The 26,249-nt window shown below is 43.2% G+C and overlaps 1 protein-coding gene across 1 annotated transcript in view; it reads right to left on the minus strand.

Moving 5' to 3' along the window:
* Positions 1-26,249, minus strand: part of GRB10 (growth factor receptor bound protein 10) — a 152,258-nt gene that overhangs the window by 77,824 nt on the left and 48,185 nt on the right. The window contains exon 3 of the mRNA XM_063326234.1: positions 10,906-10,999. Within this exon, the coding sequence (XP_063182304.1) occupies positions 10,906-10,999 (94 nt within the window). The remainder of the gene's footprint in view (positions 1-10,905; positions 11,000-26,249) is intronic.

Raw genomic sequence — 26,249 nt, forward strand, 5'->3', positions numbered from 1 at the left:
GTAAATTAATTTATATTTTGCTCCACCTGAGGCACTGGAAAGAATAGACAGAAACCAAAGGTTAGGACACTTATCGTTAGGACAAACAATGAAAGGAAACCGAGAGCTGTACTGCCTGTTCTCCACCCTCTCACTACTTTAATAGAGACCAAAAATATAACCTTGAAGGTCAGGGGAAAACAAAAACCTAAAAATTGAACACACGTCTCCCAGAATTGTTTGCAGACAAGAGGGCTGCATTGTGTCAGCTATTAGAAATTGTCTGCCATCACAAGAGAGATCAAAGGTGCATGGCTGACCAGAGACAGGACAAAAATCAGTTCAGTGTGCTTGAAATGAGAGTGGGAGTAACTCAGGGCTTCATCTGAAGGAGTTAAATGGATTTCATTTGGGAGGGGAATAAATATATGTAGATATATATAGATATAGTCCCCATATTGCTAAATGCACTGGTGAACTAAGGCTGTTAAAAGGTTTCTTGCGAAGCTCAAGTCCAGCCCATCTCAAGAATTCAGGGAGTAGTTTCTGGCATTGCAACTGCCTCCACTCTGCCACACCACAGCTACCACACTCCTGGAAGTAAGTTTCATAGGAAAAGGGGTCTGTTTCCCCCCGTTGCCTTCAGAAAGTACAGAGACGTACAGTAACGCTGTGCTCTGGATAGAGATTTTACTGAAGTAGTCAGATTTAAAAAAGAAAATAGCCCCCCCAATCAGTCACAGTAATTTCAAACATTATATGCATTGCAGATAAATGGCAATCAATTTCCAGTCTGTTTATAGGTGACACTCTTAAATGTCCAAATAAGAAGAATAGCTTTATTTCAGACTTGGACACAACAGTCATGAAACCAGATTAGTGCCCTAGAGCTTTCCATGTAATCAGATACTGAAAGGCAGTTCTCTGTCCATTAAAGCTGACCTCGCATAGTGACATCGTACTTTTATCTCAAAAATTAGAGATACTTACACTTTCGAAAATATACTTTTAAGAAGTATTTCAATACAGGCAGCATCACTGCAGCGAGTATGGATCGTTTCCATCTCTAAATACACCCTTCCCCTTTACGTGTCAAACTGCCTTTGAAATTTAGGATTTGATTTTGGTTAAGGTGTCAGAATTTGAAGTTAATATTCTGATGCTGCAGAGACACTGTTTTTACTGAATAACTGCCATTGTTACAGCATGATTAAAAACTACACAGGCTACATAATAAATCAACTTTCCTAGCTGGAAAGCTCATTAGTATTTAGATTATTTAAGTGCCCACCGCCATGTTTTGACGTTTGGCTATAACACCTTCACTGAAAGGTTCAAAAGCTTCTTACATAAATCCAAATACACTCAAAGCATGTCCCCTAACAGGGAAGAATATGCAGAACCCAAGGACCTGGAGGAAGATGGTGGAGTGGCACAGGTAAGAATTCTACTTGCCCACATTAAAAATGTCATCCAGAAGCTATCAACAGAGCCTTTGCTGATAGTATTAATTTCCATCCTTCCACTCTCCTAACATCTTGACAGTACAAATTTAGTCAGATTACAAAACAAAACATAAAGGCAATAAAGTTATTCCAGAAAATGTATGAGCTCATCCCAAGAACTTACAGTTAGCTTGTACTGATTAAATTAGAAGATGGTATTTCAGATCACTAAGCTCAATTATGGATCATTAATTCAAATGGAAGAAATAAGCCACCTAGGTGGCAGAGGACAATCTGAGACCACAAGTCTCCCCATCCCTGTTGGACAGTAAATAAGTAAGTATATAAAACAATTTAAAAATAGTGAAATCTATCGCACTTGGCTCTGCTTTAGCTATCTGCTTAGAGAAAAGATGGGGATGATGCAAGTTTCTATGTAAATACATTTACAGAGGAGAGAGCACACTACCCATAGGATTTTGTACTTTTTTTGCTCACAGAAGACATGAGACAAGCACCCAAGAAATGAGCTCAGCTCAGGTACCTGGGAGAAGCACAAGTAGGTACTGAGACACTAGTTTCCCTCTGGTATCTGAGCTTCCCCAAGCACACCATTTCCAACAGAGGCATTGGACTCACGAGCTCAAGCCCCAGAGATGAAAAGCTCAGACAACGTCATCTCCATGAAGGGCAGGTTGCTCTCCTCAGGGGAAGCCTCCCACAGCCCACGTGAGGTGCTGGAGGTGCTGTTCCTCCCCAGCAGCCACCGGCCAGGCTGTTACACCGGGCAGCCGGGGGCTCGGCAGGCGGCCAGCCCCCCCGACACAACTGGAGTAGCCGCAGCAGCACAGAAACTATTTGTGCCACCGATGACATCAGCCAGCTGAGCTGATATACCTCTGGGGAAGCGTGCCAGCCGTAAACAAATACACCATGTGCACGTTCGCCTCCCGCTAACAGAGCAGACACTTGTAACGTGCTTGTAATAGGTTCTTGTGCGATAACTGCAGCACAGGAAGAAAGTTTTCCTGCAAGATGTCCAAGAGCGCAAAGCCCCGGGACAAGAAGAGAGGACATTGGCAAGTTTGCCAACAACACTAAGCTGAGTGGTACAGTTGACAGGCCAGAGGGACAGGATGTCATCCAGAGGGATCTGGACGAGCTAGAGAGGTGGGCCCGAGCAAACCCTATGAAGTTAAATAAGGCCAAGTGCAAGGTCCTACACTTGGGTTGGGACAACCCTCATTATCAGGGTATATAGGCTGATATAGAGGCTGGAGGATGATATGATAGAGAGCAGCCCTGCGGAAAAGGACTTGGGGGTACTCGTGGATGAAAAGCTGGACATTAGCCAACAATGCGTGCTTGCAGCCCAGAAGGCCAATTGCATCCTGGGCTGCATCAAAAGAATTGTGGCCAGCAGATCCAGAGAGGTGATCCTCCCCCTCTACTGTGCTCTTGTGAGACCCCAATTGGCGTACTGTCTCCAGCTCTGGAGCCTTCAGCACAAGAAGGACATGGACCTGTTGGAGCGGGTCCAGAGGAGGGCCACGAGGATGATCAGAGGGCTGGAGCACCTCTCCTATGAGGACTGTCTGAGAGAGTTGGGGTTGTTCAGCCTGAAGAAGAGAAGGCTCTGGGGAGACCTTATAGCGGCCTTCCAGTGCCTGAAGGGGGCCTACAGGAGACATGGGGAGGGGCTGTTTGCAAGGGCATGTAGCGATAGGACGAGGGGCAATGGTTTTAGACTAGAGCAGGGTAGGTTTAGATTAGACATTAGGATGAAGTTCTTTACAATGAGGGTGGTGAGGCACTGGAACAGGTTGCCCAGAGAGGTGGTGGACGCCCCATCCCTGGAGACATTCAAGGCCAGACTTGATGAGGCTCTGGGCAACCTGATCTAGTTGAAGATGTCCCTGCTTACTGCAGGGGGGTTGAACTAGATGACCTTCAAAGGTCCCTTCCAACCTAACAGATTCTATGATTCTCTGACATCCCTAGGCTACCCCTTGCATTACCTAGCCAAAGGATGCAAAATCACAACTACTCCAACAATTAGTCTTAGCTCTGCTTCAGTGCTAGCAGGAAATGCACATCCCATAATTGTAAAGACAAAAGTGAATTCAAAAGGACATTTCATTTTACAATTTATTTCACAGGGTCTCCCTCTCCCTATTTGATTATTGCTGAGTTTCTTAAAGAGTCATCATTTTAGGCTTATACTAGTACTGAGGCAACTTGTTCTACAATAGGGAACACATAAGGGGTTATCAAGCACTGGAACAGGCTGCCCAGGGAAGTGGTGGAGTCACCATCCCTGGAGGTATTTAAAAGACATGTAGTAGTGCTGAGGGACATGGTTTCATGGTGACTTGGCAGTGTTAGGTTAACCATTTGACTTGATGATCTTTAAGGTCTCTTCCAACCAAACCAATTCTATGATTCTATAAGGAGGGAGGGAGGTAAATGCCCTCCTGCACTGAGAGGATTCTGGAAAGAAGCAACAGCATCACCCCACCCAGGTGCCCAGTTTACACCTTGCCCTCCCAAAGCCTCAGACAAGATTTAACAGTAACAAGAAATTAACATCTAATCACCCAAAAGTCACGCCTTGTGAATTTACCCCCCCCCCCGCCCCGGCCCCGTGATAACTGAAGATACAAATCTTGAAAGAGAAGGTGGAGGAAAAGGAACACCCCTATCTTTAATAGGAAAAAAAAACCCCACCACTTTCTCAGATGTCACACCCCTACACAGCTGCAGTCCCCGAGGGATGGGTATGGTGCATTACGGACTACCTAGAGCAAAGAACCCAACTCCCCAGCCCAGCTCCCCCTGCTCTCCCAGTGCAACCGCTCTGCCCCAGCAACCATCTCCCCTCCAACCCGGCAAGAAGTTCCTTATAAACCTGGTAATAACTCTACCATCTTTCCATCGGCCACAGAAGAAAACAGGCTTAAAATTTACTTTCACAGTCACGTAAATAAGGAAGATTAATTTTTAAATTTGTAATACTTCCTGCTTTAGGCTTACTTTAGAATTCTCTATTTTTTTCTGCCTGTTCACTTGTAATGAATAAAGGCCCCAAGGCAAAACATATTCCACCTTATGCAACCAAGACGGAGGGCTCCTTCCCTGCACTGAATCCTACCTCCTCAGAGAAATTTACCTGAAGGACACACGGAATCCTGAGAGATTATAAAGAGGCTTAAAAATACCATGCTTCTGAACTATAAGATATTAGAGCATTTTTTATTCATATCAGGTGGCTTCAGAGGGACACATTTAATTTTAAATATGTCCAAAATTGAAGACTTGCGAAGCTGATACTAAAAAGTTTATATATGAAATAGAATAAAAAATAAAATTAAAAAAATAGAATAAAAGAAAATCCATCAGTCACCTCCAAATTAATTTTTCTGAACATGCAGCATTTTAAACTACTTTTGGTCTGTCTCTTCTCATTTCACTGGATCTTCATTAGCAGCCTTGTTACATACAGAGTCTTCCTGCTCGACTCCATCAGTTGGTCTGTTTTGGCTCCCTGTAGCTTGCTGCAAATCTCTGAAATTATCTGTACTAAACACCAACCCACTTTGCCTTATCTTTCCATCTCTCTTTTATTTTTTTTTCAGAGTTCTGTCAGCCCAAGGGTTTGAGAACTAATATAATGAGAGAAGTTAAACTTCTACACAGCTATTATGGGTGCCCTCCTAGTAACTGTGCTAACAAGATTCATCACCAAGTACAATGGAGGCCTTCTCCGAAACAAGACAAAGGTACTGTAATGAGCTAGGCAGGAAGCGGGGGCTCAGCTCTTTGCGTAGGGGTAGTCAGTGTAAATCTTTTTGGCACTAATGGTGGGGTTTTTTTCTAAGGCTGGACAATGACAACAACATTTATACAAAGCATGAGAATTCATGAATGTCTGGCAGCTTTTGGTATTGTCTCTGCAATACAAACAAGACTATCTGTTTTTCACTCTGCATTTTCAATTCAGTACCAGCTGGATTCTGCAAAAACATGGGTTAGTTCTGATACACCAAATAACTGACTCATCCCAGTGGGATCCCACAACTGAAACACATCAGCAGTAGCACTGGCTAAACATGCTCCTCCTCAGCTACCGAATGAATAACAAAATCGCCTCAACCTCACGTGCCTATCCCGAGGCAGATACAAAAGACAAGATATTAAAAGCAGGTAATAATAGCAATGGTGGAGAAAGAGGGCTACAGAAGATTATTTCTCCAGGCTAAATCTTAATTAAGCATCATAATACCTCATATAAGCCCATACTCACTCAAAAGTCCATAAGTATTTACATGGGCTTGTGTTTTTTGGACTCAGTCAGCATGTTAGAATGGTAGTTTCCACTGTTGCTGACTTTTATCATCTCTATAAAAGTTAACGTATCAGTTAACAAGATACAGGAGAGCATCTACCTCAAGAACAGGCTGCAGTGCAATGCAAGTTGGCAGCTGCTCTGGATCCCTCCAGGTTTGGTGGGAACACATCGTCTGTACATATGAGCAGGAACGCCACAGAAACCTAATGACGACTGATTTGTAACCACGGCATCCTCATTGTCTCACTGTGCAGGGAAGATTTCCTACCACAACCAAGCTGACAAAGCCCAGCTGTGGGCTAAAACAACTTGTATCACTTTTTTCTTTCTGCTGCCAAAGCCGCCTGGCTATGAAGCCAGAGGTACAACAATATTCAGCTCGGCTCTGTCTGCAAACTGCTGCGACAAAAAGCATCAAGTCCAACATGAGCCAAGAGCGCCTCAGAAGAGGAGGGCCGCACGTGAATGCATTAATAAAAGGAAAATAAATCTTTCATCACAGACCCATGGCAAAACACACTTGTATAGACACCAACAATCATCCCACAAGTACAAACATACACAAAGTCAAGGTGACAGAATGCATCTTATTTACGCCTGGCTTCAAAATCCTGACTAAGAAGCAGCTACACAACCTCAAAAAGTACACATCGAGTACCAACAAAAGGTACTGCCCATAAACTTCACGGCTAGGACTGCAGTTGGCACTATTTGCTGCTTGCTAGAAAAACAAACAGAAAAATGAGCTCCGAAACACGCCTCAACAAAGAAAAACCCAGAAGTACAGAGCAAGACGAGAAACAGCCGTGGCATGGCTGGCAGGTCAAATCCCTCCTGGCGTCTGGGACTAAACAAATTCAGTTGGGCTTACAGTTTTCCGTAGCATCATGTATTTTGCTATCATACTTCATATGGCAAGGCTGCTCCTAGGCAGCGCAGGTAAATCCACAGGACAGCCTTGTCTTGCTAGCAAGACACATTCAAGGTTAACTTTGGTGGCAACCACACAGCGGGGCGCTCAACCAAGAGGAACGGAGGCTGCACTGCCAAGGTGCTTGGGGAGAGAGGAGAACCAGTAGCATCCTTTGGGATGGGGCAGGGAGAATGAGTGCTGGAGCCCGTCACCTCTACCAAAGGCCTCAACTGGCATTTCTGTGTGAATGCAAGTGTTTTGACGAAAACCACGACTATGCTTCCCAGCTCTGCCCCTTGCTACCGGAGGGGGTACAAACACTGTAGGCTACACACTACTGAGAACCTGTCATTGCAAAATATTAAACATCTCTGAGTCCTAAATGTTTTGCAAAGTGAGACATGGCCGAGGAGGCTACAGTTTCCTTCATCTCCACATTCCGCTCCTGAAGGGGAAAAAAAGTTAGAAAAATAACAATACCTGTCCCATCCTAAGCATGCTTTCACTTCCTCTTAGTGTTTTTAAAGATGGTAAATAATTGTTTTGTTTCTTAAACTCCTTCCTTAACTCTTCAGGAAATGCCACAGAGTTTAGATGTATTTTTCTTCTCCAAGCCTAGAGGCTTAATTACAGCTTCTGGAAGGACTGCTCAAGAAATACTTGACTTGCTGTTTATTAAATGCCAAATCCTGGCTGGATATTGTTAACTTTCTATAACTTTCAACAGGTAGCTGAGGCGTATCTGTGGATATTAGTGGACATCAGTGGATATTAGTATTGTTCAGCTGGAGGAAGCTCACTCTTTCCTATTGCATTGAACTTATGAAGTAGCTTTTGTGGCATAGAGGTAAGAAATCCTCGTTCCTGCTCTCTGCGTTTAGTACCTTCAAGAAATTTGCCCAACTAGCAGAACCATTGAAAAGTGAATACTAAGTTATGGCTTAGATATAAAAATACTTATTGTTAAAGTAAACAGGTTTATCAGCATACTTACACATAAGCAGTTATTGAACTGTTCCATCTGCACTCAACTTTTTACACCCGTTTCATATGGAACGTGCCTATTTTAAAGACTCCTCACTGTACAAAAAGTATTCTCTGCTCCCCAATCTTTACAAGATATTCTTTTAAAATTAAAAGCTGAACAGTTATAAAGCATCTGCTTGTGTAAAAAGAGTGATTCAGCAGGAAACGTGTACTTGAAATACCCTTCACAAGAAAGAGCTTATTCACGCGGGGACAGTTGGCAGGGATATCTCAGTCTCCACTTGAATGCTCTTTTTCCAGCTTGTGTTGAAGGGATTCAGATGCCTAGGAGGAGGAAGCTAATCACCATTTTTATAGGCCGTGGAAAGCAGGGTCTGGTTCAGAATTGCAAGTGCTTGTACCAAAGCTCTCCCAGTGAAAAGCAAAGGGCTATAAGTTAATGTTCAACAGAAACTGGCAAATCTGACACGCTCACTGAGCAACGTGGTCAGGTATGAATTGGAAGTGTATACATAAAATAACATAGCAAGTACGGCTGCTCAGAGTTCAGCTCCAGCATTTAAGGCAGAGCACACTAAAAGGAAAAATGCAGAGAGCATCTAACGCATGAAGTGTTTTAGCCAATTCTAATCCTTCTACAATTTCTGCTCATATTCAGTATTGCCTATTATTTTTCCTTAAAAGTCCTGCAAACACAGGAATAAAAGCTTTAGATCTGCTAGTCGCTGTAAGGTACATCAGCAAGTAATGTTGTATATAACTCAAAGCAAAATTTGACATAGCCTGTTGCAGATACCTTTATCATTAGCATCATCAAGACATACCACCAAACAGATTGTGGTCCTGCAAGTTACTTCCGGATACAGGTTTACCCTTCAAGTTTTTCATTTAAGTCAATGGCAGCAAAGTTTTAACAGAAAGTAACGGATAACACAGTTTAATGTAAAGATAAAAAAACCAAAGCAAACATCTGCCACAGAACTTAAAAACCCACTTCATGTTAATAAGCTAGTCTTCCTATTTATTGTATGACTAATATGAGCGCATCAGAGCTAGTTCAGACCACGTCACAACTCCCTCTGAAGCTCTTCATGTTTTATTTTCCTATGTACTATTCATTAATCAGTTACTGGAATATGCGGCAGCTCTTAAAACACTTGTACTTTCAAGTTATTGGACAGGAACGTCTATTTCGTATGCTGTGCAAGAGCGTAGAGGCTCACACTTGGACAGAACAAACACACAAGACATGACATAACATCACGCTTACAGCCACTTCCAAAAAAACACTGAAGCAGCAGGTATCATGCCTGCAAGGCACGTTGCTTCCCTCCAACACTGCAAAAAGGCAGAAGTGCTACAGCCCAGCACCACATCAGAGGCCACCACTGGGCACTCAGGTTTCAGTTCTTAATCCACGCCACTTGCATAACAGCGTTTCATGGTCACGGGGGTAGGCATGATTAATAATGTGCTAAACACCTACTTCAGCAACAAAATCAGGACAATTTTAGAAATACTGGATTTGATTGTTGTTAGTCAGCTGACATAGAAAAAAAAAAGTCTCAATTTGTGGGTGCAAAATTGATCTTTACTTCAGAAAGCATTGGGAAAAATGTTAACTGGGTCTTGCTTTACAAATAGGCATTAAACTACCAGCACCCGCTATGCAAAGTGTTCTCTTTAAAGATAGCTGTTTCATAAATTCATTTGGGCCAGTTTGCATACAGACTGGCCCATACAAAGTGGCTGAGGCAGAGCCACACATCAGGTGACACTGTGTGGATCCTGCAGTGCTACAGTATAGAGGAAATGAAGGATCTGGAAAGGAAGTAGGAAAATGCCAGGCTGCGAAGCTGGCATTTTGCCATCAAAATGCAGTATTAACTGTCTCTTCAATAAATGTTCAGACTTCACAAGCAGCAGCCACACGTATTGATACGTGTGAACTTAGCCGACATAGGATGCGTTTCCCCAAAAAATACCTTGAATAAATGGGGATATTTACAAATAGCTTCAGAAGCCACCTATACGGATTTGCTCCAGGATTTGCACATCCCAAGATAGGTGAAATTAATGTAACAGTACCATTCTAATACAAAAGAAAAACAGAATTTATAAACTCTGTGCTGTATGCATGCAAGCATGCCAACAACACACTGCCTTGTGCTACTAGAAATGTTAGATTGGATAAGATGGCAACCTGTTACCTTCTATTTTCAATTGAAAGGAAAGCTTTAAAAAAATGGAAGACTTGGGGCACGGACAGGGGACTAAATTAAAAAACAATCCTCATTACATTTTGGGACTTGTTTGTGAAACATAAATAGTCTTGAGGATCTACAATTCATGAATTCCAGTCTTGCTGCCCTTGACAAATGAAAGGCGACAGATTTTTAAAAGAAAAGTTAAGCATGTCAAATTTGGCAAATATTTTAACTAGTATGTTCATGATCTTTTTTGTTTAATTAGCCTTGTGCTGACTGCAGTACTATTAGCTGTTGCACTGAAGAAACAACATTTGAAGATGACCTTCAAGGACTTGGTTCCAAATTAAGCCATCAGAAAGCCTGAGGGTAAGGGGGCTCACTGGTTAAGATGGCACTTTCTATTATTAATTATTTCAAAGCCAAAAAAATAAAGCTGAGCTAAAAAGTCTCTGCTATAATAGTAACTGTCTTTTTTTAGTTATCTGAACAGACAGAAACTGGCAAAGAAAGACTTTTAAGATTTATTTTAACTTTTTATATACAGTCCTGTTGAATTACAGAACCTAGACTATTGTACCAGCATTACAGCGTCTAGTTCAGGACTTTCTTTCCCTGGATGAGATGAATTTCTGTCATCCCAAGCAAATAAACATACTTTTCTTTTCTGCTACTGCAGAAGTTGAGCCAGAACCTTGAACGCTTCCTTATGGCTGTCAAAGATTTTTCTAAAGGCAACTTTAACATTACAAACATTGAATTCAATTTCAGTGCTTCCCTGCTCCTCCCTCCTAAAACCAGGAGCAGTTCCCTGCCACCCAGGCTAGCTACCCCAGTTTGGTTTACAAGGCTTGAGATGCATCACACGTTCTCAGTCATCTTCATCTGTAGCTCAAAGAACAGTTGTGACAAAAAACGATTTCTTCAGCTCTCCTCCCCCAACCATCCAGAACTTTTTTCTTTTTAGTGAGAAGGAGAAATGGCACAAGAAATGAGGAGCCTGGATTCCCACCTACTGTTCCTTACCTTGGTGATTCAGGGAGATGCGGTTAGATGGTTCTTGGAAACCCGGTTCCACCAGATCCCGCCGACCATGAGCCGAAGCCTGATCTACATTGTCCTAAAAACAGAAGAGCAGAAAAATCTTATAAAAAACAGGCATTCTGTACTCTGTGTAAGCTACGTTACAGAGCCAAACCACGGATACAAAAACCAATCCCTTCCACACCTCTGAAAGGAGAAACCAGTGTCAGAGGGGCATTATAAGGGGACACTAGACTGTCACATTAACACATGTGGCATGAATCCAGAATCAATGACTATGCCGTTGGCTCATCTGTACACCAGTTTGCATTTCAAACTGGGAAATCATGATGTATATGCACTTCCTAGTTTAACAAAAGTTTCTTCTTGCATCAAACTATGCGGAGGCTTGGGGCTTTGTTCTGTTTAATTCTGAGTCTGTGGCTCAGGGGTTTGTAACTAATTAACTGGACCGAAACAGATTCAGTAGTGAACTACTAAACCTCAAGAGGAATCAGAAGTTCAGTTTAGATAAACATCCATGGCTGTGGATGCCAACCTGTTTTTTTTTTTGTTTTGGTTTGGTTTTTTTTCATACTAGAACTCTCACAAGATCAGGTTTCAAGACGTTCTAACACAGACTGAATTTGGCTAAGTCTAAAATATCATGGTTTCTCACAGACCTTGCCAAAGACGACTACTAGGAGAAAGCAGGAAAATTGAAATATAAACAAAAAATGAGAAAAGCAAGATAAGTCATGTTGCATTTTAGAAGTAACAGAAGGAAATTCTGAGTAGGTACACTGTTTTACAAAGTTGGCATACCTTTGCATACACCAGTTAAGGGTGGTATGGAAAAATAGAAGTAAGTGCATAAAGTTGACTGCACTGATGTATCACCAACCATAAACTGCTGTGGTGATATATGTGACTGTATACATGATCTTGCTGTGCCCAAAGTGTGGGATAAATACACAATGGTATGATCCACATTTATGTCAAAACATAGGAATCGCCTTCATGGCAAATGACATTGTAATTACAGCGGAGCAATAACATGCACACAATGAGTGGCAATTCAACTATGTGCAATTGTGAGCTCTCAGCCCAACATTTCCAGTTTACAGAATATAAGCTAATGCTCAAAAGCATAATAGATGTATTGTTTGGGGATAAGAACTGTATATAGTTATGCAGGATGTGAAATAAATGATATTATCTCTCCTTCAGAGAGGCTACCTCAAACAGCAGATACTTGAGCTTTGCATTCAAGTACTCGGAGCGCCACTGTTGAGTGCCTTCACCATCAGGGACCAATTCAGGAGCTCACAGGCATTTATAAGACAAGAACTGCCATCAGCAGTATGACTAAGGGAGGTTTTTATAAGTAAACAATATATGATAAGATACATACGGCATCCACCTATCTATGCCAGATACAAGTGGGACCACTCAGTTTCTCTATTGGCTACCTCCCCTTATAGCTCCTCACATCCTTGCCACTGATTTTCACACTACTGGCTGTTGTTTCATGAGCCACATCTAGCTAATCTCACAAGTTTTTGTAGTTGCTTCTTAGGAATAAAAAAAAAATAAAAAAAAATCAGATAATATTTGTTAGCTCCTTCACTGGCACTAATGAACACATATTAGGAACAAACAACTCATGAGCTCCTGTCTCTGTCAAATCCCTTGCTAGTCGTTTTCACTGGATATATCTCATTTTCTCTGGAACACCACACAGCCAGCACTGAGCTGGCCCAGAACATCTCAGTTTTACATTTCAGGCAGGACATATGGGACTTGCAGCAAGAGACGGCAACAGCAGAAAGCACATACAAAATCAGGAGCCTGTTCCCCAGAAAGTTTAGCGTAATTCTTTCAAAGGCTCCAAGGACAACAGGGGGGAGGAGATGCTTATCTAGGAAAAGTTCCAGTCAAAACTTAAAGCTGAAGCTGATTGCTGGCAGTACAAAGGCCGAGAGGTGAACATCGTAGGCAGGGAGAACACAGCAGAACATCCCTTCTCCTAGCACAGAGCTTTTCCTTGTGCGTTTCCCTCCATGCAATTCGACATCACGTATTTTTACCAGGTAGCTAAAACCCCACAGATGCCGTTTAGCAGTATTAGTTCCACTTCCCCGGAACAAGTCTGGATGTCCAATGCATTGGATGCAGTTGCATATCGCCTCTTGGCTGGGAAGAGCAACAGGGCAGCCCAACAGAAATGAAGGGTGGAACAAGAAAACCAATTAAAATCTATTCGTTACACACCTAAATGTGTTTTCAGTCGTGCCAACACAAAATAGTCCCTACTGGAAGGCAGGATTCATGCAGTACTATGTAGTAACAGAGGTGAGGTGGCGCTGAGAGGCATCTTTTTACCTTTGGGTTTCCCACAGCAGTAACACACAAACACTTAACTGAGAAGACCTTATTTTAGGCTTACAGCTGGGCTGCATGCCCATAACTCTTCAATTAAAAAAAATCTCGTTTAACTAGCAATTACCAAGAATTTACAGGAATAGGATGCGCCCTCTCTGGAATCACCTTACAGGTCTACCAGAAGATGCTGAGAACCACAGGCCTTGTTCACAAAGCTTACGCCAAAGTCATGGTAAGATATATCGAAGTTTTCAGAAGCAGAGGTTTCAACGCCTAACGACTGCAGATGCTGCCCGTACAAAGCTGACGCTCCTGCCTGTTTTGTTAGATGCAAACCCCTGCCCAGAAGGTCCACAGGCTTCTCCTGCAGCTCGAGCAAAGCGTGGAACCAAAGGTTTCCTCTGGGCACAGAGGGCCAGCACAACCCAGGTGCTAAAGTAAAGCGGCAGACGTGCATAAACAAAGACACACCTGTTAAAGCAATGCTGGCAGCAGAGGAGAAAAGGTAAGGGCGGTGCGATTTAAAGAGCTCAGGGTAGTTTCACATGACCCTCCAGAAGCTGTTTGTGTCCGTTGTGCACAGACAAACAGTGGCACTCGGCCAGCTGCAGCAGAGATCAGACAGACACTGGAACAGGGTTAAAAGAAGAAAGGGGGAAGAAAAAAAAAAAAAAGCTATAGAATTGCTCGGTGCCAGCAGCCTCGCTGTCAGGCTCCCGCGTGGGGTCGGGGCCCTCAGCAAGGTGGGCACCTGCTTTGGTCCATCAGCATCCCCCCGCCGCTGCTGAAACCGGGCTCCCGGTAAGTCATGCATTTGCTCCAGGTTTTAATCCCCAGCTCTCCCTCCTCTTCCAATAAACGCTCTCAATATGAAATTAAAGCACGTTACTTAACTTACTGTACCATCCAGCTATTGTATTTTTAGAAGCTAGCTGAGCATTAGCCCTCGCTGACTTGTTTGCATGTGCTATTTTCTCCATCAGTCAGCATCTGCGACCAAGGATGATTTAATTGAGTGACTAGAAAGAGTGCTAGAAGGATCTGAAGCAGGATCTATTTTTTACAGAGTCCTTTAAAGCATTAGCATTTCATATAGCCAAACACACCATCGTTACAGGTTAGATTTCGGTGTCCTTTTGCAAACGTACATTGCAGGATGCAAAACACGACATGCTTGTATCGCATTAAGAGCCAAAGTCCACTCATAGGCAGTGTTATCTCTACGTATCAGTAACCAGGACAATCTGGATTTATTTTTTCAATCTATAACCAAGCCTTTCAAGTTGCACTCCCTCAACTATGACACACAATGTTTGCTGCTGTTTTTGCTAGCATGATAAGCATTTCAGTCATCAAAGAAAACATTAAATCTAGCATTTCAATCAGAGAATCAGACAGCCATATACTATGGCAGCTCTGCTGTCTGCAACGTGCTCTTTAATCACTTCTTCAGCTCCAAGTGCTACTGTTCCCACCTGCAGTTTAGCTGAGAAGAGTATTTATCAGTATGAGACAGCATTATTAGGCTGACCAGCATGTTGCTACTCGTCTTACTGCTGCTTCTCTCATGCTGGTTCCTTCAGCAAAGGTTATCCAGTCAGTCACTTAGGATAATCTTACAGGTAAATAGGGCTTAGAAAAGGGAGGAAGCATATCCGCAAGTACAAATAATGAAGTATCATCTATACTTCCCTTCTCCCTCTTTCTTTGCGAAGAAAGGGACCTGACATTAGCAGGGCCAGAGCAGCTTTCTCCAGAGGTCTGGAAATCCCCTTTTCCTGAAGGCTTCGACTTTTTTCTAACTTCAGCAGTCACTGGACGTTTACGAGATGAAGGAAGGCTACAAGTGGCAGCACAGCTTCTCGGAAGCTCCTGGGAGCACGGCCAGACCGAGGACGTCCAGACCACCAAGACGACAGTCCCTCGGTTTTGGATTTACTGTAGCTGTCTGCAAACCCACACAGCCATGCCCCTGAACAAAAGGTTCAATTGAGCAAGAGTCACGCGTACTCATGCCAGCAGTCCCACAGCGACAAATTAAGATCATGACATACTTCTGATGTTTGTACACCGTCCAGCACAACAGAACGTCAAGTCAGACGTGCTGACGGGTCCCACTGAGGTTTAGGAGGCTATCAGGGCAGATAGGCCACAGTTTGCACAGAGGCAAAGCGGCTGCCTACCTGGTGGTGCCACTTTAGCACACCCAGGCAGATGTCTTGAAACTAGTCGAGTGTAAAGACAAAATTAGCCAGGTCATTACTTGAGCCACCTTAGCTTTACTCTGTTCCAGCAACTTGTGTACAACAAAATGAAGTACCTTCTGCTAGCACAGACTGAGGAAACTACGGCAAAGTGTTCAAGTGTAACTGGTTTCCAAAAAAAGCAATTGTTAAAATTCACTGAAGATGGGTCCACCAAGGGCTGTGAAAGAGTGGACACAGTTCCAGAAGCAGGAGGGGATACTTTGAGAAATTACTCTGTTTGTATCTGCAGCCCTTAGACACACGATACAGAAGCAGGTGAACATTTCTTTACCTGACCCAGTGCTACCATTCTTAACATGCTTCTGGAGTTTCCTTAGGCAATAAACAGATTAGGCAGCATTTCGTCTGAGGACCACTTCACATGATTCTTCACTGCCCAAACAAAAGACTATTTGCATCTATGTAAAGTAGCTTTCTGCACTGTTTTCTAAGCTATGCTGCTTCTTCTTTATGCCGTGATTTTGCAGCTTTGGTTTACTTAAAGCATCAAACATACGAGGAGGAGAATAGGCTCAATTATGGTAAGCACCAAGTAGCCAGCTATTGACCTAAGCGAACTTTCCTACAGCTTACTGGTACCTGCAGACATGCACAGAGTTTCTGTTCTGTCACTCAATTTTATTCTTAGCGCTGTGAAGGCAAACACGTAGGCTATTACAGGAAGAAATCCACCTGACAGATCCAGACCAACGTTCAAGCTCTAATCCAGACTCCACAGTCTGGATCAATTAGTAATGCATATGATGCTCCTTTCTTAAAAGATTTAAGTCACTGGGCTTCTTAGTGGCTAAATACAGTAGCACAGTCCCCTACCGGTCAGCTGTTTGGTACAACATATTTTCAGCCTGCTAACACCCCAGAGCTCGAGGAAATTCATCCCAAGTACAGCCGTGAGGGAAGAGGAAGGCTCTTGGGTTTGTCCAAAGTCACTGCTTTGCGAATGATTTTAAGTTTACTCAAACATGGTTCATATTTTTTTACTGTCTTCTCCCAAAGCTCCAATCACATCTTCCCTGGGCCAGTGCTTAACATGTCATAGAAACAAAGAAAAAACCAGGGTTTGCACACCAGGCAAAAAACTTTAAAGCCCATTCTCAGACAACCCACATATTACATAATTAGAGACCTGTAACTAGGTTTCCTGCCTCTTAACTATAGTCATTTGACTAGGTAAGAGCCAAGTGAAAGGCTCAGTAAATCAACAGAGTAACCGTGAACGTAGAATTTTAGCATTCCCATTGCTAAGAGAGCTTGTACAAACAAGGGCTTAAAATAAAGCCACTTAGCTTTGTCAAGTCAGGCTCTCTCTCCTGAAGTAGCAAAGCCACTAACGGCAGGAATCCTTCTGATTTTGCAGTATTGGCTGTCAAGGGTGAGAGTGATAACCCTGGAGACCAGGAACAAACAAGCCCAGTTTGGGATTACAGGAGCAGCAGCACATTCCTCCCGACACACCGCAGCACCTCCGATCCTCGGTGCCACAAATCACCGAAAACATGCAATATGCTGTCATTGCTATCCACGCATTCATAGAACCCTCAGACAACTTACCGGCCCACCACGCAACATATACAATAGCTACATGAAACAAAACGTACCAGGAATTAGCAAAGAAAGAAGGAAAATGAGAGAGACAAGACAGCCCTGCGTCCGTGGTCTATGTCTCTGCAGCAGCAGGGAATTTGTTAAATGAATCACAGGAATTATATTACATCCCATGATAAAGGGGAAGGCAGAAAGGCTTGCCAGTCTGACCTGGGAGGAACTTCCCTCCGGACCCTGGTCTGGGTTTCAATAACCTACTGACCAGAAAGTCCTTCAATTCAACAAAAAAATTGGGCATTTGGACCCTGCTGTCAACACTGAAACCCTATAGTGTGCCTGCCCCAAATCAGTGACGTGTTTCTTCTCCTACGCCAAGAAAAAAAAAAAAGCTTTCTTAAACACATGGACTGATATAGTTATTCAATATACTCCTTTTAGCTGAGCCAGAAAGTTATTTTTCTGAAGGTGTTTCAGATTTCTTTTAAGCAGTAATACCAGTTACGTGACTTGCCATTACCTGCACTGCAACTGCTATCAAGGCAGTATTGTTTCAGACCATAAACTATGGTTACCTACTAGCCAGTTTCTCTCCCCATCCCCCCCCCCCTTTTTTTTTGGGGGTGGGGTGGGGTGGGTGGCGCAGCAGGGAAGTGTCTCTGGTCCCCCAGGAAAAATAAATAAATAAATAAATCTGATCTGGCAAGAGCTGGACCCATGATTAGCTGCCTCCAACAGTATCCGGTAGCAGCAGCTTATTCGCAGAAGGCTCTTCTCCAGGAAGGCAGGAGTGAGCGTAGCGCATTAGCTGACACCTTCAGCAGTGCGTCCCTACAGCCACCATCCACGCTAGCATTACAGATTCAGCTTCTCTAGGCTGGGCTTTGCAAAACTGGCATTAGCGGGGTTTTCAACACTCGTGCACCCAGAATTTGGCAAGAACGACGTCAAATTAGATTCCTCTCATGAGACGCAGTCCTCTCTCAGTATAAACTAACCGCTTCTGCAAGAATTTAGCTGTCTCCCAGAACTCCACACAGAGAAAATGGATAGTATATTCCACAGTGTGCACTTTTTGGACCAGACTGCCATTTATTATGGTGGAAGAAAATTCAATGCATCATGGTTGCTGTCTTTTAATCAGCTAGCAAGGAGGGAATCCAACTGACAGGCTCAGAAATGCTAAAAGCTTTGTTCTATTTTTAATGAGACTAAAACCACCGTGGCTGTTAGAGACAGTTTACATAGCTTACAGCTAAAATCAAGTCCTGAAATACAGAAAAGAAACAAGTGCACAAGGTTCTCGGTGAAAGGAATCACTTCTTAGACCCATCTTCAGCTAGAAAGCACTTAGAAAAATGAAGCAGTTACTTCCTAATCAAATGTCTTTTTGCCTTTTTTTTTTTAAAACATAAACTAAGTTCCTTTTCACTTCTAACAAAACACCACTGAACAAATGAAGTTTCTATTAGGAAATTCTTCGCAGTAGAAAATTACATGCTTATATGGTAATTCTTCTGCTGGTGCCCATAGATTCTAATAATGTATCTTTAGCTTGTACGTAATTATAAGTTAGCCTTACCTCCAAAGCAAGTCACTCTCGTTGGCAGGGGACTGTCACTGACAAAACTACCAGAACTCTAACTTACTGCATATTCCAAGGTCTTTGGTTTTGGTCAGTACCGACTCCACCAATAAAGTCCCTGAAAAATCTGTTTTCTGTAAGTGATAGAACTGTATTTACCAATACGAATTAAACAGAAAAACTGAGTTTTGTTACTCTCAGAAAGCATAAAGTAAACTGAAGTAATATGTCATATTCTTCGTTTTGAAAAGGCTTTTCAGTGAGATTTTGCATTGTTCCCTTATCAAAGAACTGGTACTTAATAGACTACGCTACTTAAAATGAGTTAAAAGCACAGCAAGGCTCTAACTTAGCAATCCATATGTGTTAACTACTATGCCGGATGGTGCTCATGCAATTTAGGAAGTAATGCAACCCATAATGATGTGCTGTTGCTTGAAAAACCTTTACCCTATTCAAGAATCCTTCCGAGGGTCACCTTCTATGTTTTTTCCCAAGTTTCTGAAGCGCACGGTCAGACTATATTCCTTCCTCATCAGAAAGATGAAAAGAAACATAATGGAAATACTTGTACCCAGGCACTATGGAAAATTTCAGCATGCCACACACCTGCTAACACTCCTGTCCATTCTGAGAAAACACCCTCAAAATTTTTTTCTTTTAGCATGCATTAAAAAAAGTATAAATAAAATCTTTACATGTTCTTTTGGGGGAAGCTGTAGCACATAGAAAGAAGGCACAGGATATTTGATCCTTTCCAACCCTCTGCCCTCCCCATGCTCATCAGACCTGTGAAATACCAGGTAGCTCGTCTGTTCTACTTGGCATCAAACCTACTAGAGCTCCGGTTATAGCCACGCTGCTGGCCAGCTGCTTCCAAGAACGCTGGCTTTAGGGGTCAGAGTTTTGACAGCACCCTTGCACCAAGTGGACGGGAGACGTTCTGTGAACTGCCTTGGACAGTCTGTCCCAGAGCAGGCTAATGATGCCCTGCATTAACCTTGGAAGGCTCAGTGCTTGAGAGGACGACACGGTGGTCTCTGGGATCTGGCACTGCAGCAACACGTTTGTGTGGCTCGGGCCAGGGGAGAGAGCAGAGAAGGACGATGCTACCTAGGCTGCAGGAACCATTATATCCGAATAAATGCATTCTCTTTATGAATAGATATTCAAATCTTTATGCTTTGGGAAGCAGCAATGCCAGCCAGATAATCTGAATTACATTTAAGTGCATGTACCCTTATAGCTAGGCATCCCTGAAAACTCAAGACTGATGAAACTCTAACAAAGGAATAAAACTAGCGTGAAACACAGAGCAAAGGAACTTACCCCGTCTGAATGTGTACCTGCTTTCTTAAAGACAATAGTGCTATCCCCTTTTGTCTTCTTGATGGTTCAGGTTGAAACTGGGGGTTTGAATGGGCTGATAGGTGAAGATGATTCTTTGCAGCCCACGACAGAGCTGATAAAATGATAAACCTCCTGTGGGGCAAGAGGCACTGTGCTCACACAGACCATTAAAATTCACCCGATGCCAGTGAGCAAAGTAACTCTCAGATTGCTCATGAAATTGTTCTTCGGGTCTTCAAACTGAAAACCTGATGAATTCCAAGTGTCATGTTGAACACCTTCATATACAAGACTACTTCGCTATCCTCACTTGCCTCAACTATCAGGGATATGGACCTTATCTCTCTACTTCCTAGCCAATTTACTCAATTGCTACAATTTAAGGTGTGCTTGACACCCCTCCCCTCCTTCCCTGAAGAGTGATTCTTGGCACTACGTAAGTAATTAACGAGGTCTAGAAATGGCTGTCTCATCTGATCAAACCTATGATCCTAATCATACTGACCACACACCCTTCTGCTTAGATAAAGAACCATTTACCTATTACATGGTGCAATCTACCCCAGAACTAATTGCCCACCTCAGACAAGTATGTTTGTAGTTCAGGTGAGTTGCTTTCAGTCAGATTCAGAACTAACTCTTTACACATCTCCAGAACAGCAAGCCTTACCAAAAAGAAGGTATTTAAGAATCTCAGATATGGGGTAAAGATTTACACACCTCAGTTGACAGCTCTATAACCTATTAAAATAAAAGCAAAAACCACAGAAATCCCAGACACGCATCTAAAGCACAGCAATCGTGCCTCTTCGTGATCAACAACCCAGCATCAGATCTTGTATCGGAGCAGACTGTTGTGCTCTCCTCTAACCAAACAGCAGAGTTCCACTCTCTCAGAGCAAATCAGTAATGTAATTTATGCAAAGAAAATGGTGGGGTATAAGAAAAAAATTGTTCTTTTGTACTGCTTACATTGCAGTAACGTGTTACTTTGCAAGCCCTCAGAAAAAACAACCCAACAACTATTACGAATGAAACAAGATGCCTGTCTTTCTGCACTTCTTTCTTTAATCATGTCTGAATTTCATTTGACCTTCACAATGTTAAGAATCATATCACCACACCTTTCCAAATAGTTTTCCTAAGTAAATAAATAAATAAATAAATAAATCCTCAACAGTGATGCTCTATTAGACTTCATAGTCACTGCCCCCAAACGTTAGCAACAGTTGAACAATATTTCTAATACAAACTACTCTGCTGTGTTGCCTATGTAAAAACTGTCAATTCACAACAGCTGGAAAGAAAACAAAACAAAAATTAAGCCAAGACTAAGAACAGGAATCATCCTGGATAGTTTAGAGTGTCAAGTGTCTTATTCCCATTTCTCGAAGTGAAAGAAACTTGCAGTATTTTCTACATCTTCAGGGTCCTTTTCAGAATATGAAAAAGTAGTAACTAGTTTGACTCTAGTAAATTCCAAGCAGCTGAAAGGTACTTTTTAGCCTGAGAACTTCTCTCAGTGCTCTGGATACTCTACCTCTTTCTGTCCGATTTTCAAAAAAAAAAATAAAAAAATCTACGTACAATATGAAATGTGCTTAATGGCTACATTTGTTCCAGTATTAATAAATATACATGTTTATATATATTTATCTTAATGCAGTGTCTGCCGTGTTTTCTCCTCCTTGAGGGAAGTGAGCTAATTGCAGGCAGCTCTACCAATTATCCTGCATCAAGAAGATGGCTTTATCAGAAAATTTTTACAGTCTTAACATTTTCTAAAGGAATAAAATTCACAAAAGCTCAGCAATTTGCATTTAAAAAGTAACAGATTACATGTAAAGTTGCAAGCTGTCCCAGGAAACCCCAACACAAAGCGCAAATCTTTAGTTTTTGCACAAACTGGCACTCCGGAAAAAAATATCACTTGCTAAAAGCAAGCATGTCAATCACCTCTTCATGCTTGGAAGGTTTTGTTTTTGTTTTGTTGTTTAACTAGTCGTTCACAGCCCAAGTGTGTCAAGTGACCGCTTATTTTGTACAGCTTCTCCCCACTTCTTGCTAACCCCTACTGGACACATCCAACAAAGTTACCCACAGCACGTCAGAACATACACCGCAACGCCTCAAAATGGTTAGCAGCAGCAGCTGCTTTAATTCTGCACAAATCCTCTGAATACTGGGCTATGTTAAGGCCTCAGCAGATCAAAGAGTTTTCATAACTACCACTATGTTACTGGAGGAAGGTCTGGTGTGCCAAAAATTACCAAGGTAGCACAGGAAACAAAACAAGCCAACCACCCCAAACAAGACCGGCCCAGGTACAGGGTCTCCAAACAGGGAGAGATTTCACAGCAATTGCAAAGCTGGTCAGACAGAAAAGTTCAAGAAATCCCAGTTATAATACTGCCACGTGCGCAACATTGGATCGCATTGGCTTTAGCAATGCTGAAACGCTGCAGCTACAAACGACGAGAACGTTTCTGCAAATGGATTTCTACTGGTGACACCGAGGAAAACAGGATGCAATGCAATCAGATGAGCTGCTGTTCAATCGGTATTAAAGTGCGTTCAAAAACGCCTGCCTTTCTCTTCTTTTCTCTTCCTTGAAACTACTACTGAAGATGCCAGGGCGGGGGGGAAATAAATGTGACTTGCTTGCTTTGCCGTTCAAGGGGCTAGCAGCTTGCACATGAGCAGCTACCGAGCTTCAACAGAGATGGTGATTAATGCCGGGGTTCAGGGTGGTAACTTTTACAGCACAATCACTATTTATTATGCTGCTTCCTCGAGTTTTGACCTACTCTTTCTAACCCAAAAATGCAGATCTATGGAATAAAGGTAGTAGAAAAGATTCCTGCTGAGATTAAAGTCAAACCAGAGATCAAAACAAAGAAATCGTAGGATGAGGAAGAAAAGAGAAAAACTTTGAACCAGGCTTCAGAAGCAAGCCGTGGGTGAGAGGAACAAGCCGCCTTCTGGATACAGTTGAACCGAAGACCATTACATCTAGCTAAAACAAGAAAATTAACTGTGGCAAATTACCTGAGAGTTCATCAGCACACCACCACAATGCTGACAGCACATGTGTAATCTTGCATCCTAATAAGGCATGTTATTATGCCAATATCCCCGTTCCAGAAGATGCTAGTGAGACAGTTGATGAGAAGTTTCTGGTCTTGTGGGTTTGGGTTTATTTTAATCTGCAGGGCAAGTCATGCTTTAAAAGATACGCTGTCAGAAAACTATTTTTCCAACCTGCTCTCATCCAGCATAGCAGTTATGGTTTGCGACTAAACCATCCAGCCAATTCATATTCGACAGCCAGCAATTTGTCATAATTTTGAGGACATAAAGGACTCCAGAAAAAACAGGATCACATGAGATGCCTTTTTCAGAACACATCTCTAGCACACTTGGTTAAATCATGCAGAAAATTCATCAGCAACGCATGTAGGAAGGCATTCTTCCCATCAAACTTACAACGCGCTGCCCTGTACTTCTGTATGGTCAGCAGCAGAGAAATGGGCATTCTGAAGTCTTAACTCGCGTTCACCTTAGAGAACAGGCTCTACAGGTGCCTCCAGCTACAAAAGGCTTAAGGTAACTACCTCAAAAGTTGATCTTAATACTTGCTTTGAAAAATTCCCAGTCCGTCATGAATTTAAAAAGAAACAAAAAAAATTCACGGAAATTGAGTGTGCATGTGTGGGCGGGTAAACATGCTGTAAGTTACTGTAATAAATGGGTACCTGCTACATTCAAGTGATCTAACACATCAAGTAACAGAAGTGATCTTACAAGTACAAATAACCCAGGAAACACTGAAGAATGTGCACGTAACACATGATGCTAGAGTTACCTTCTGCGGAAATCTTTCCAACAGGTGATGACAAGTGGTCATGGTGGTGTGGCCACGGCAACCACTCCTGGCTTGTCAAGGGGTTCTTGTTTCCCTGCTAGTCAAGGAAGGATGAGCCCAAGAGAGAGGCTCTGGAAGAATAAGGATATGCAGAGGGGGAACAGGACAAGAGCACACAGAAGGACTGTGGAGGTAGACCAGCCGCAGGTACAGTTACTGCCTCCTGACACCATCATCGCCAAGGTGACCTCCAGAAAGAGGCCAAGATGTCTTCTCCCAAGCTCCCCCAGGCACTGCTCTCCATGAACCTGCACACAACCACTCAAGGAAATCCTGGGCAGCTCAGGTCCCTGCCAGAGGGGTGGAGGAGACAAAACCCACAGGCAGGCAGGAGAGTTGTCAGCCTTGCCAAGCTAGGCACAGTCTCTTTACAATCAATAAAACAGTTCACGCATTTCAAGGCTTGTGTCAGCCCTTACTTCCTGCCCTGCCCTGCCTCTTCACACTCCAGGCATGGGGGAGCAGCATCTCTTCTGTGATGGGCCCCCAACAGAGAGGAAACAGGAACATCTGGCCAGGACTTCTCATGCCTCATTGCCCATTCCCACCAAATGACTTGGAGCCAGGGGCACCCGTGACCAAAGGATGGCAGCACCAGTCAGACTTGAAGCTTCTAAGCCACTTAGGGGCAGAGCTTCCCCACACTGCTCTGAGGATGGTTCTGCGGAGATATGGCTACAGCATAGGAGACAGCCTGCTTAGATGTAAACCTTGGGAGAAAGAGTTAACACCAGGGAAGGCAGGAGGGTGCCATGACAGGAGACTGAGTACCAACAGCTTGGCTGGGAAACCACAAAGGACTGAGGTGGGCCAAGAAACACCTGGGCCATTGGCTAGCACCCCTAGGTTCTCCTTTGCTTCTGTCACACTGGCAAGTCCCTCGTTTTCCACCTGAATGCTTGCTTCCAGAAGAGGCACCCATCTTGGAGAAGATGAAAGCTCAGAGTACCTGTCTTACCTAGCCCAAACAAGTCCATCTTTGCAGCCAGGTGCATCGGATGGGAAGAAACTGGAGACAAATCAACTAAACCACATTTCTGACCTGTTCACAAGCAAACAGTGCAGTTCCACCTGCAGTCAGCACTGGACACTACTAAGATTTCTGGAGCTGGTTAAAGATAACTTCACAAGTGATCAGTGAGACAACCAGGGAAGCACTCTGCTTGATCGACAAGCTACCAAAGCCAAATCATGGACAAAGAGGAACCAGTTGGGGAGGCAGGGGATTTATCAGCCTGATGCCATGCTGAGATGAAGGGAACAAGATTAAGCAAAAGGAGTGGGACTCCTAGCTGAATTACAGCCCTGGACTGCAGGAAAGCAGATTTTTGGCTTGCTCAAGGATCTGTTTGCCAGGTTCTCATGGGAGAATGCTCTGAAGGACCAAGGGGCCCAGGACAACAAGCTGTTCTCCTAGGACAACCTCCTCAAAGCTCAAGAATAGTCCATTTTGGCATGCAGAAAATCACAGGGGAATGGCAGAAAGCCACGGTGAATGGACAGGCAACTCCTGCCTCAGCTCAAATGTTGAAATGCAAAGAAGTTTGAAGCAGGAAGAGGTTACACAGAAAGAATATGGAGATACTGCCCAAGCAGAAGAGCTGAATCAAAGGATTCCAAAGAATGCTTCTACAGGTAAGCAAGGGCAAAAGGATGGCTAATATTATGCTATTTAGCACATGGGACCCATCAGCTAAGGACACAAAAGATCAATGATTTCTTTGCCTCGGTTTTTCCTACTAAAGAGCGTCCTCACATCTCACAGTTCTTTGAGCACAGTGTCAGAATCTGGGAGACTACACCATTACTCACAGCAAAAGAAGGTTATGGATTGACACTGGAACAGGTTGCCCAGAGAGATGGTGGAGGCCCCATCCCTGGAGACGTTCAAGGCCAGGCTTGATGAGGCTCTGAGCAACCTGATCTCGTTAAAGACGTCCCGGCTTACTGCAGGGGGGTTGGACTAGATGACCTTTAAAGGTCCCTTCCAACCCAACACATTCTATGATTCTGTCACACAAGCTGACTGGACCACAGATGGGATGCGTTAGAAGGCGCTAGGGAAGCTGGCCAATACCACTGCGAGGCTGCTCCCCCTCGTCTTCAAAAAATAAGTCACTGATCAGAGGAGGAACCTGATGACTGCAGAGGCAAAAATCACATTCATTTTCAAAATGGCCAAGGATGAGGATATGAGGAACCAGAAGCTGGTCAGCCTTGCCCAGTTTCTGGTAAGACTATGGAGCAAGTCCTTCTAGAAGCCAAAAAAGCAATTTGTAAATCTGTGCTGGCT

This window comes from Chroicocephalus ridibundus, chromosome 2 (assembly GCF_963924245.1).
Source record: "Chroicocephalus ridibundus chromosome 2, bChrRid1.1, whole genome shotgun sequence".
Classification (NCBI taxonomy): Eukaryota; Metazoa; Chordata; class Aves; order Charadriiformes; family Laridae; genus Chroicocephalus; species Chroicocephalus ridibundus.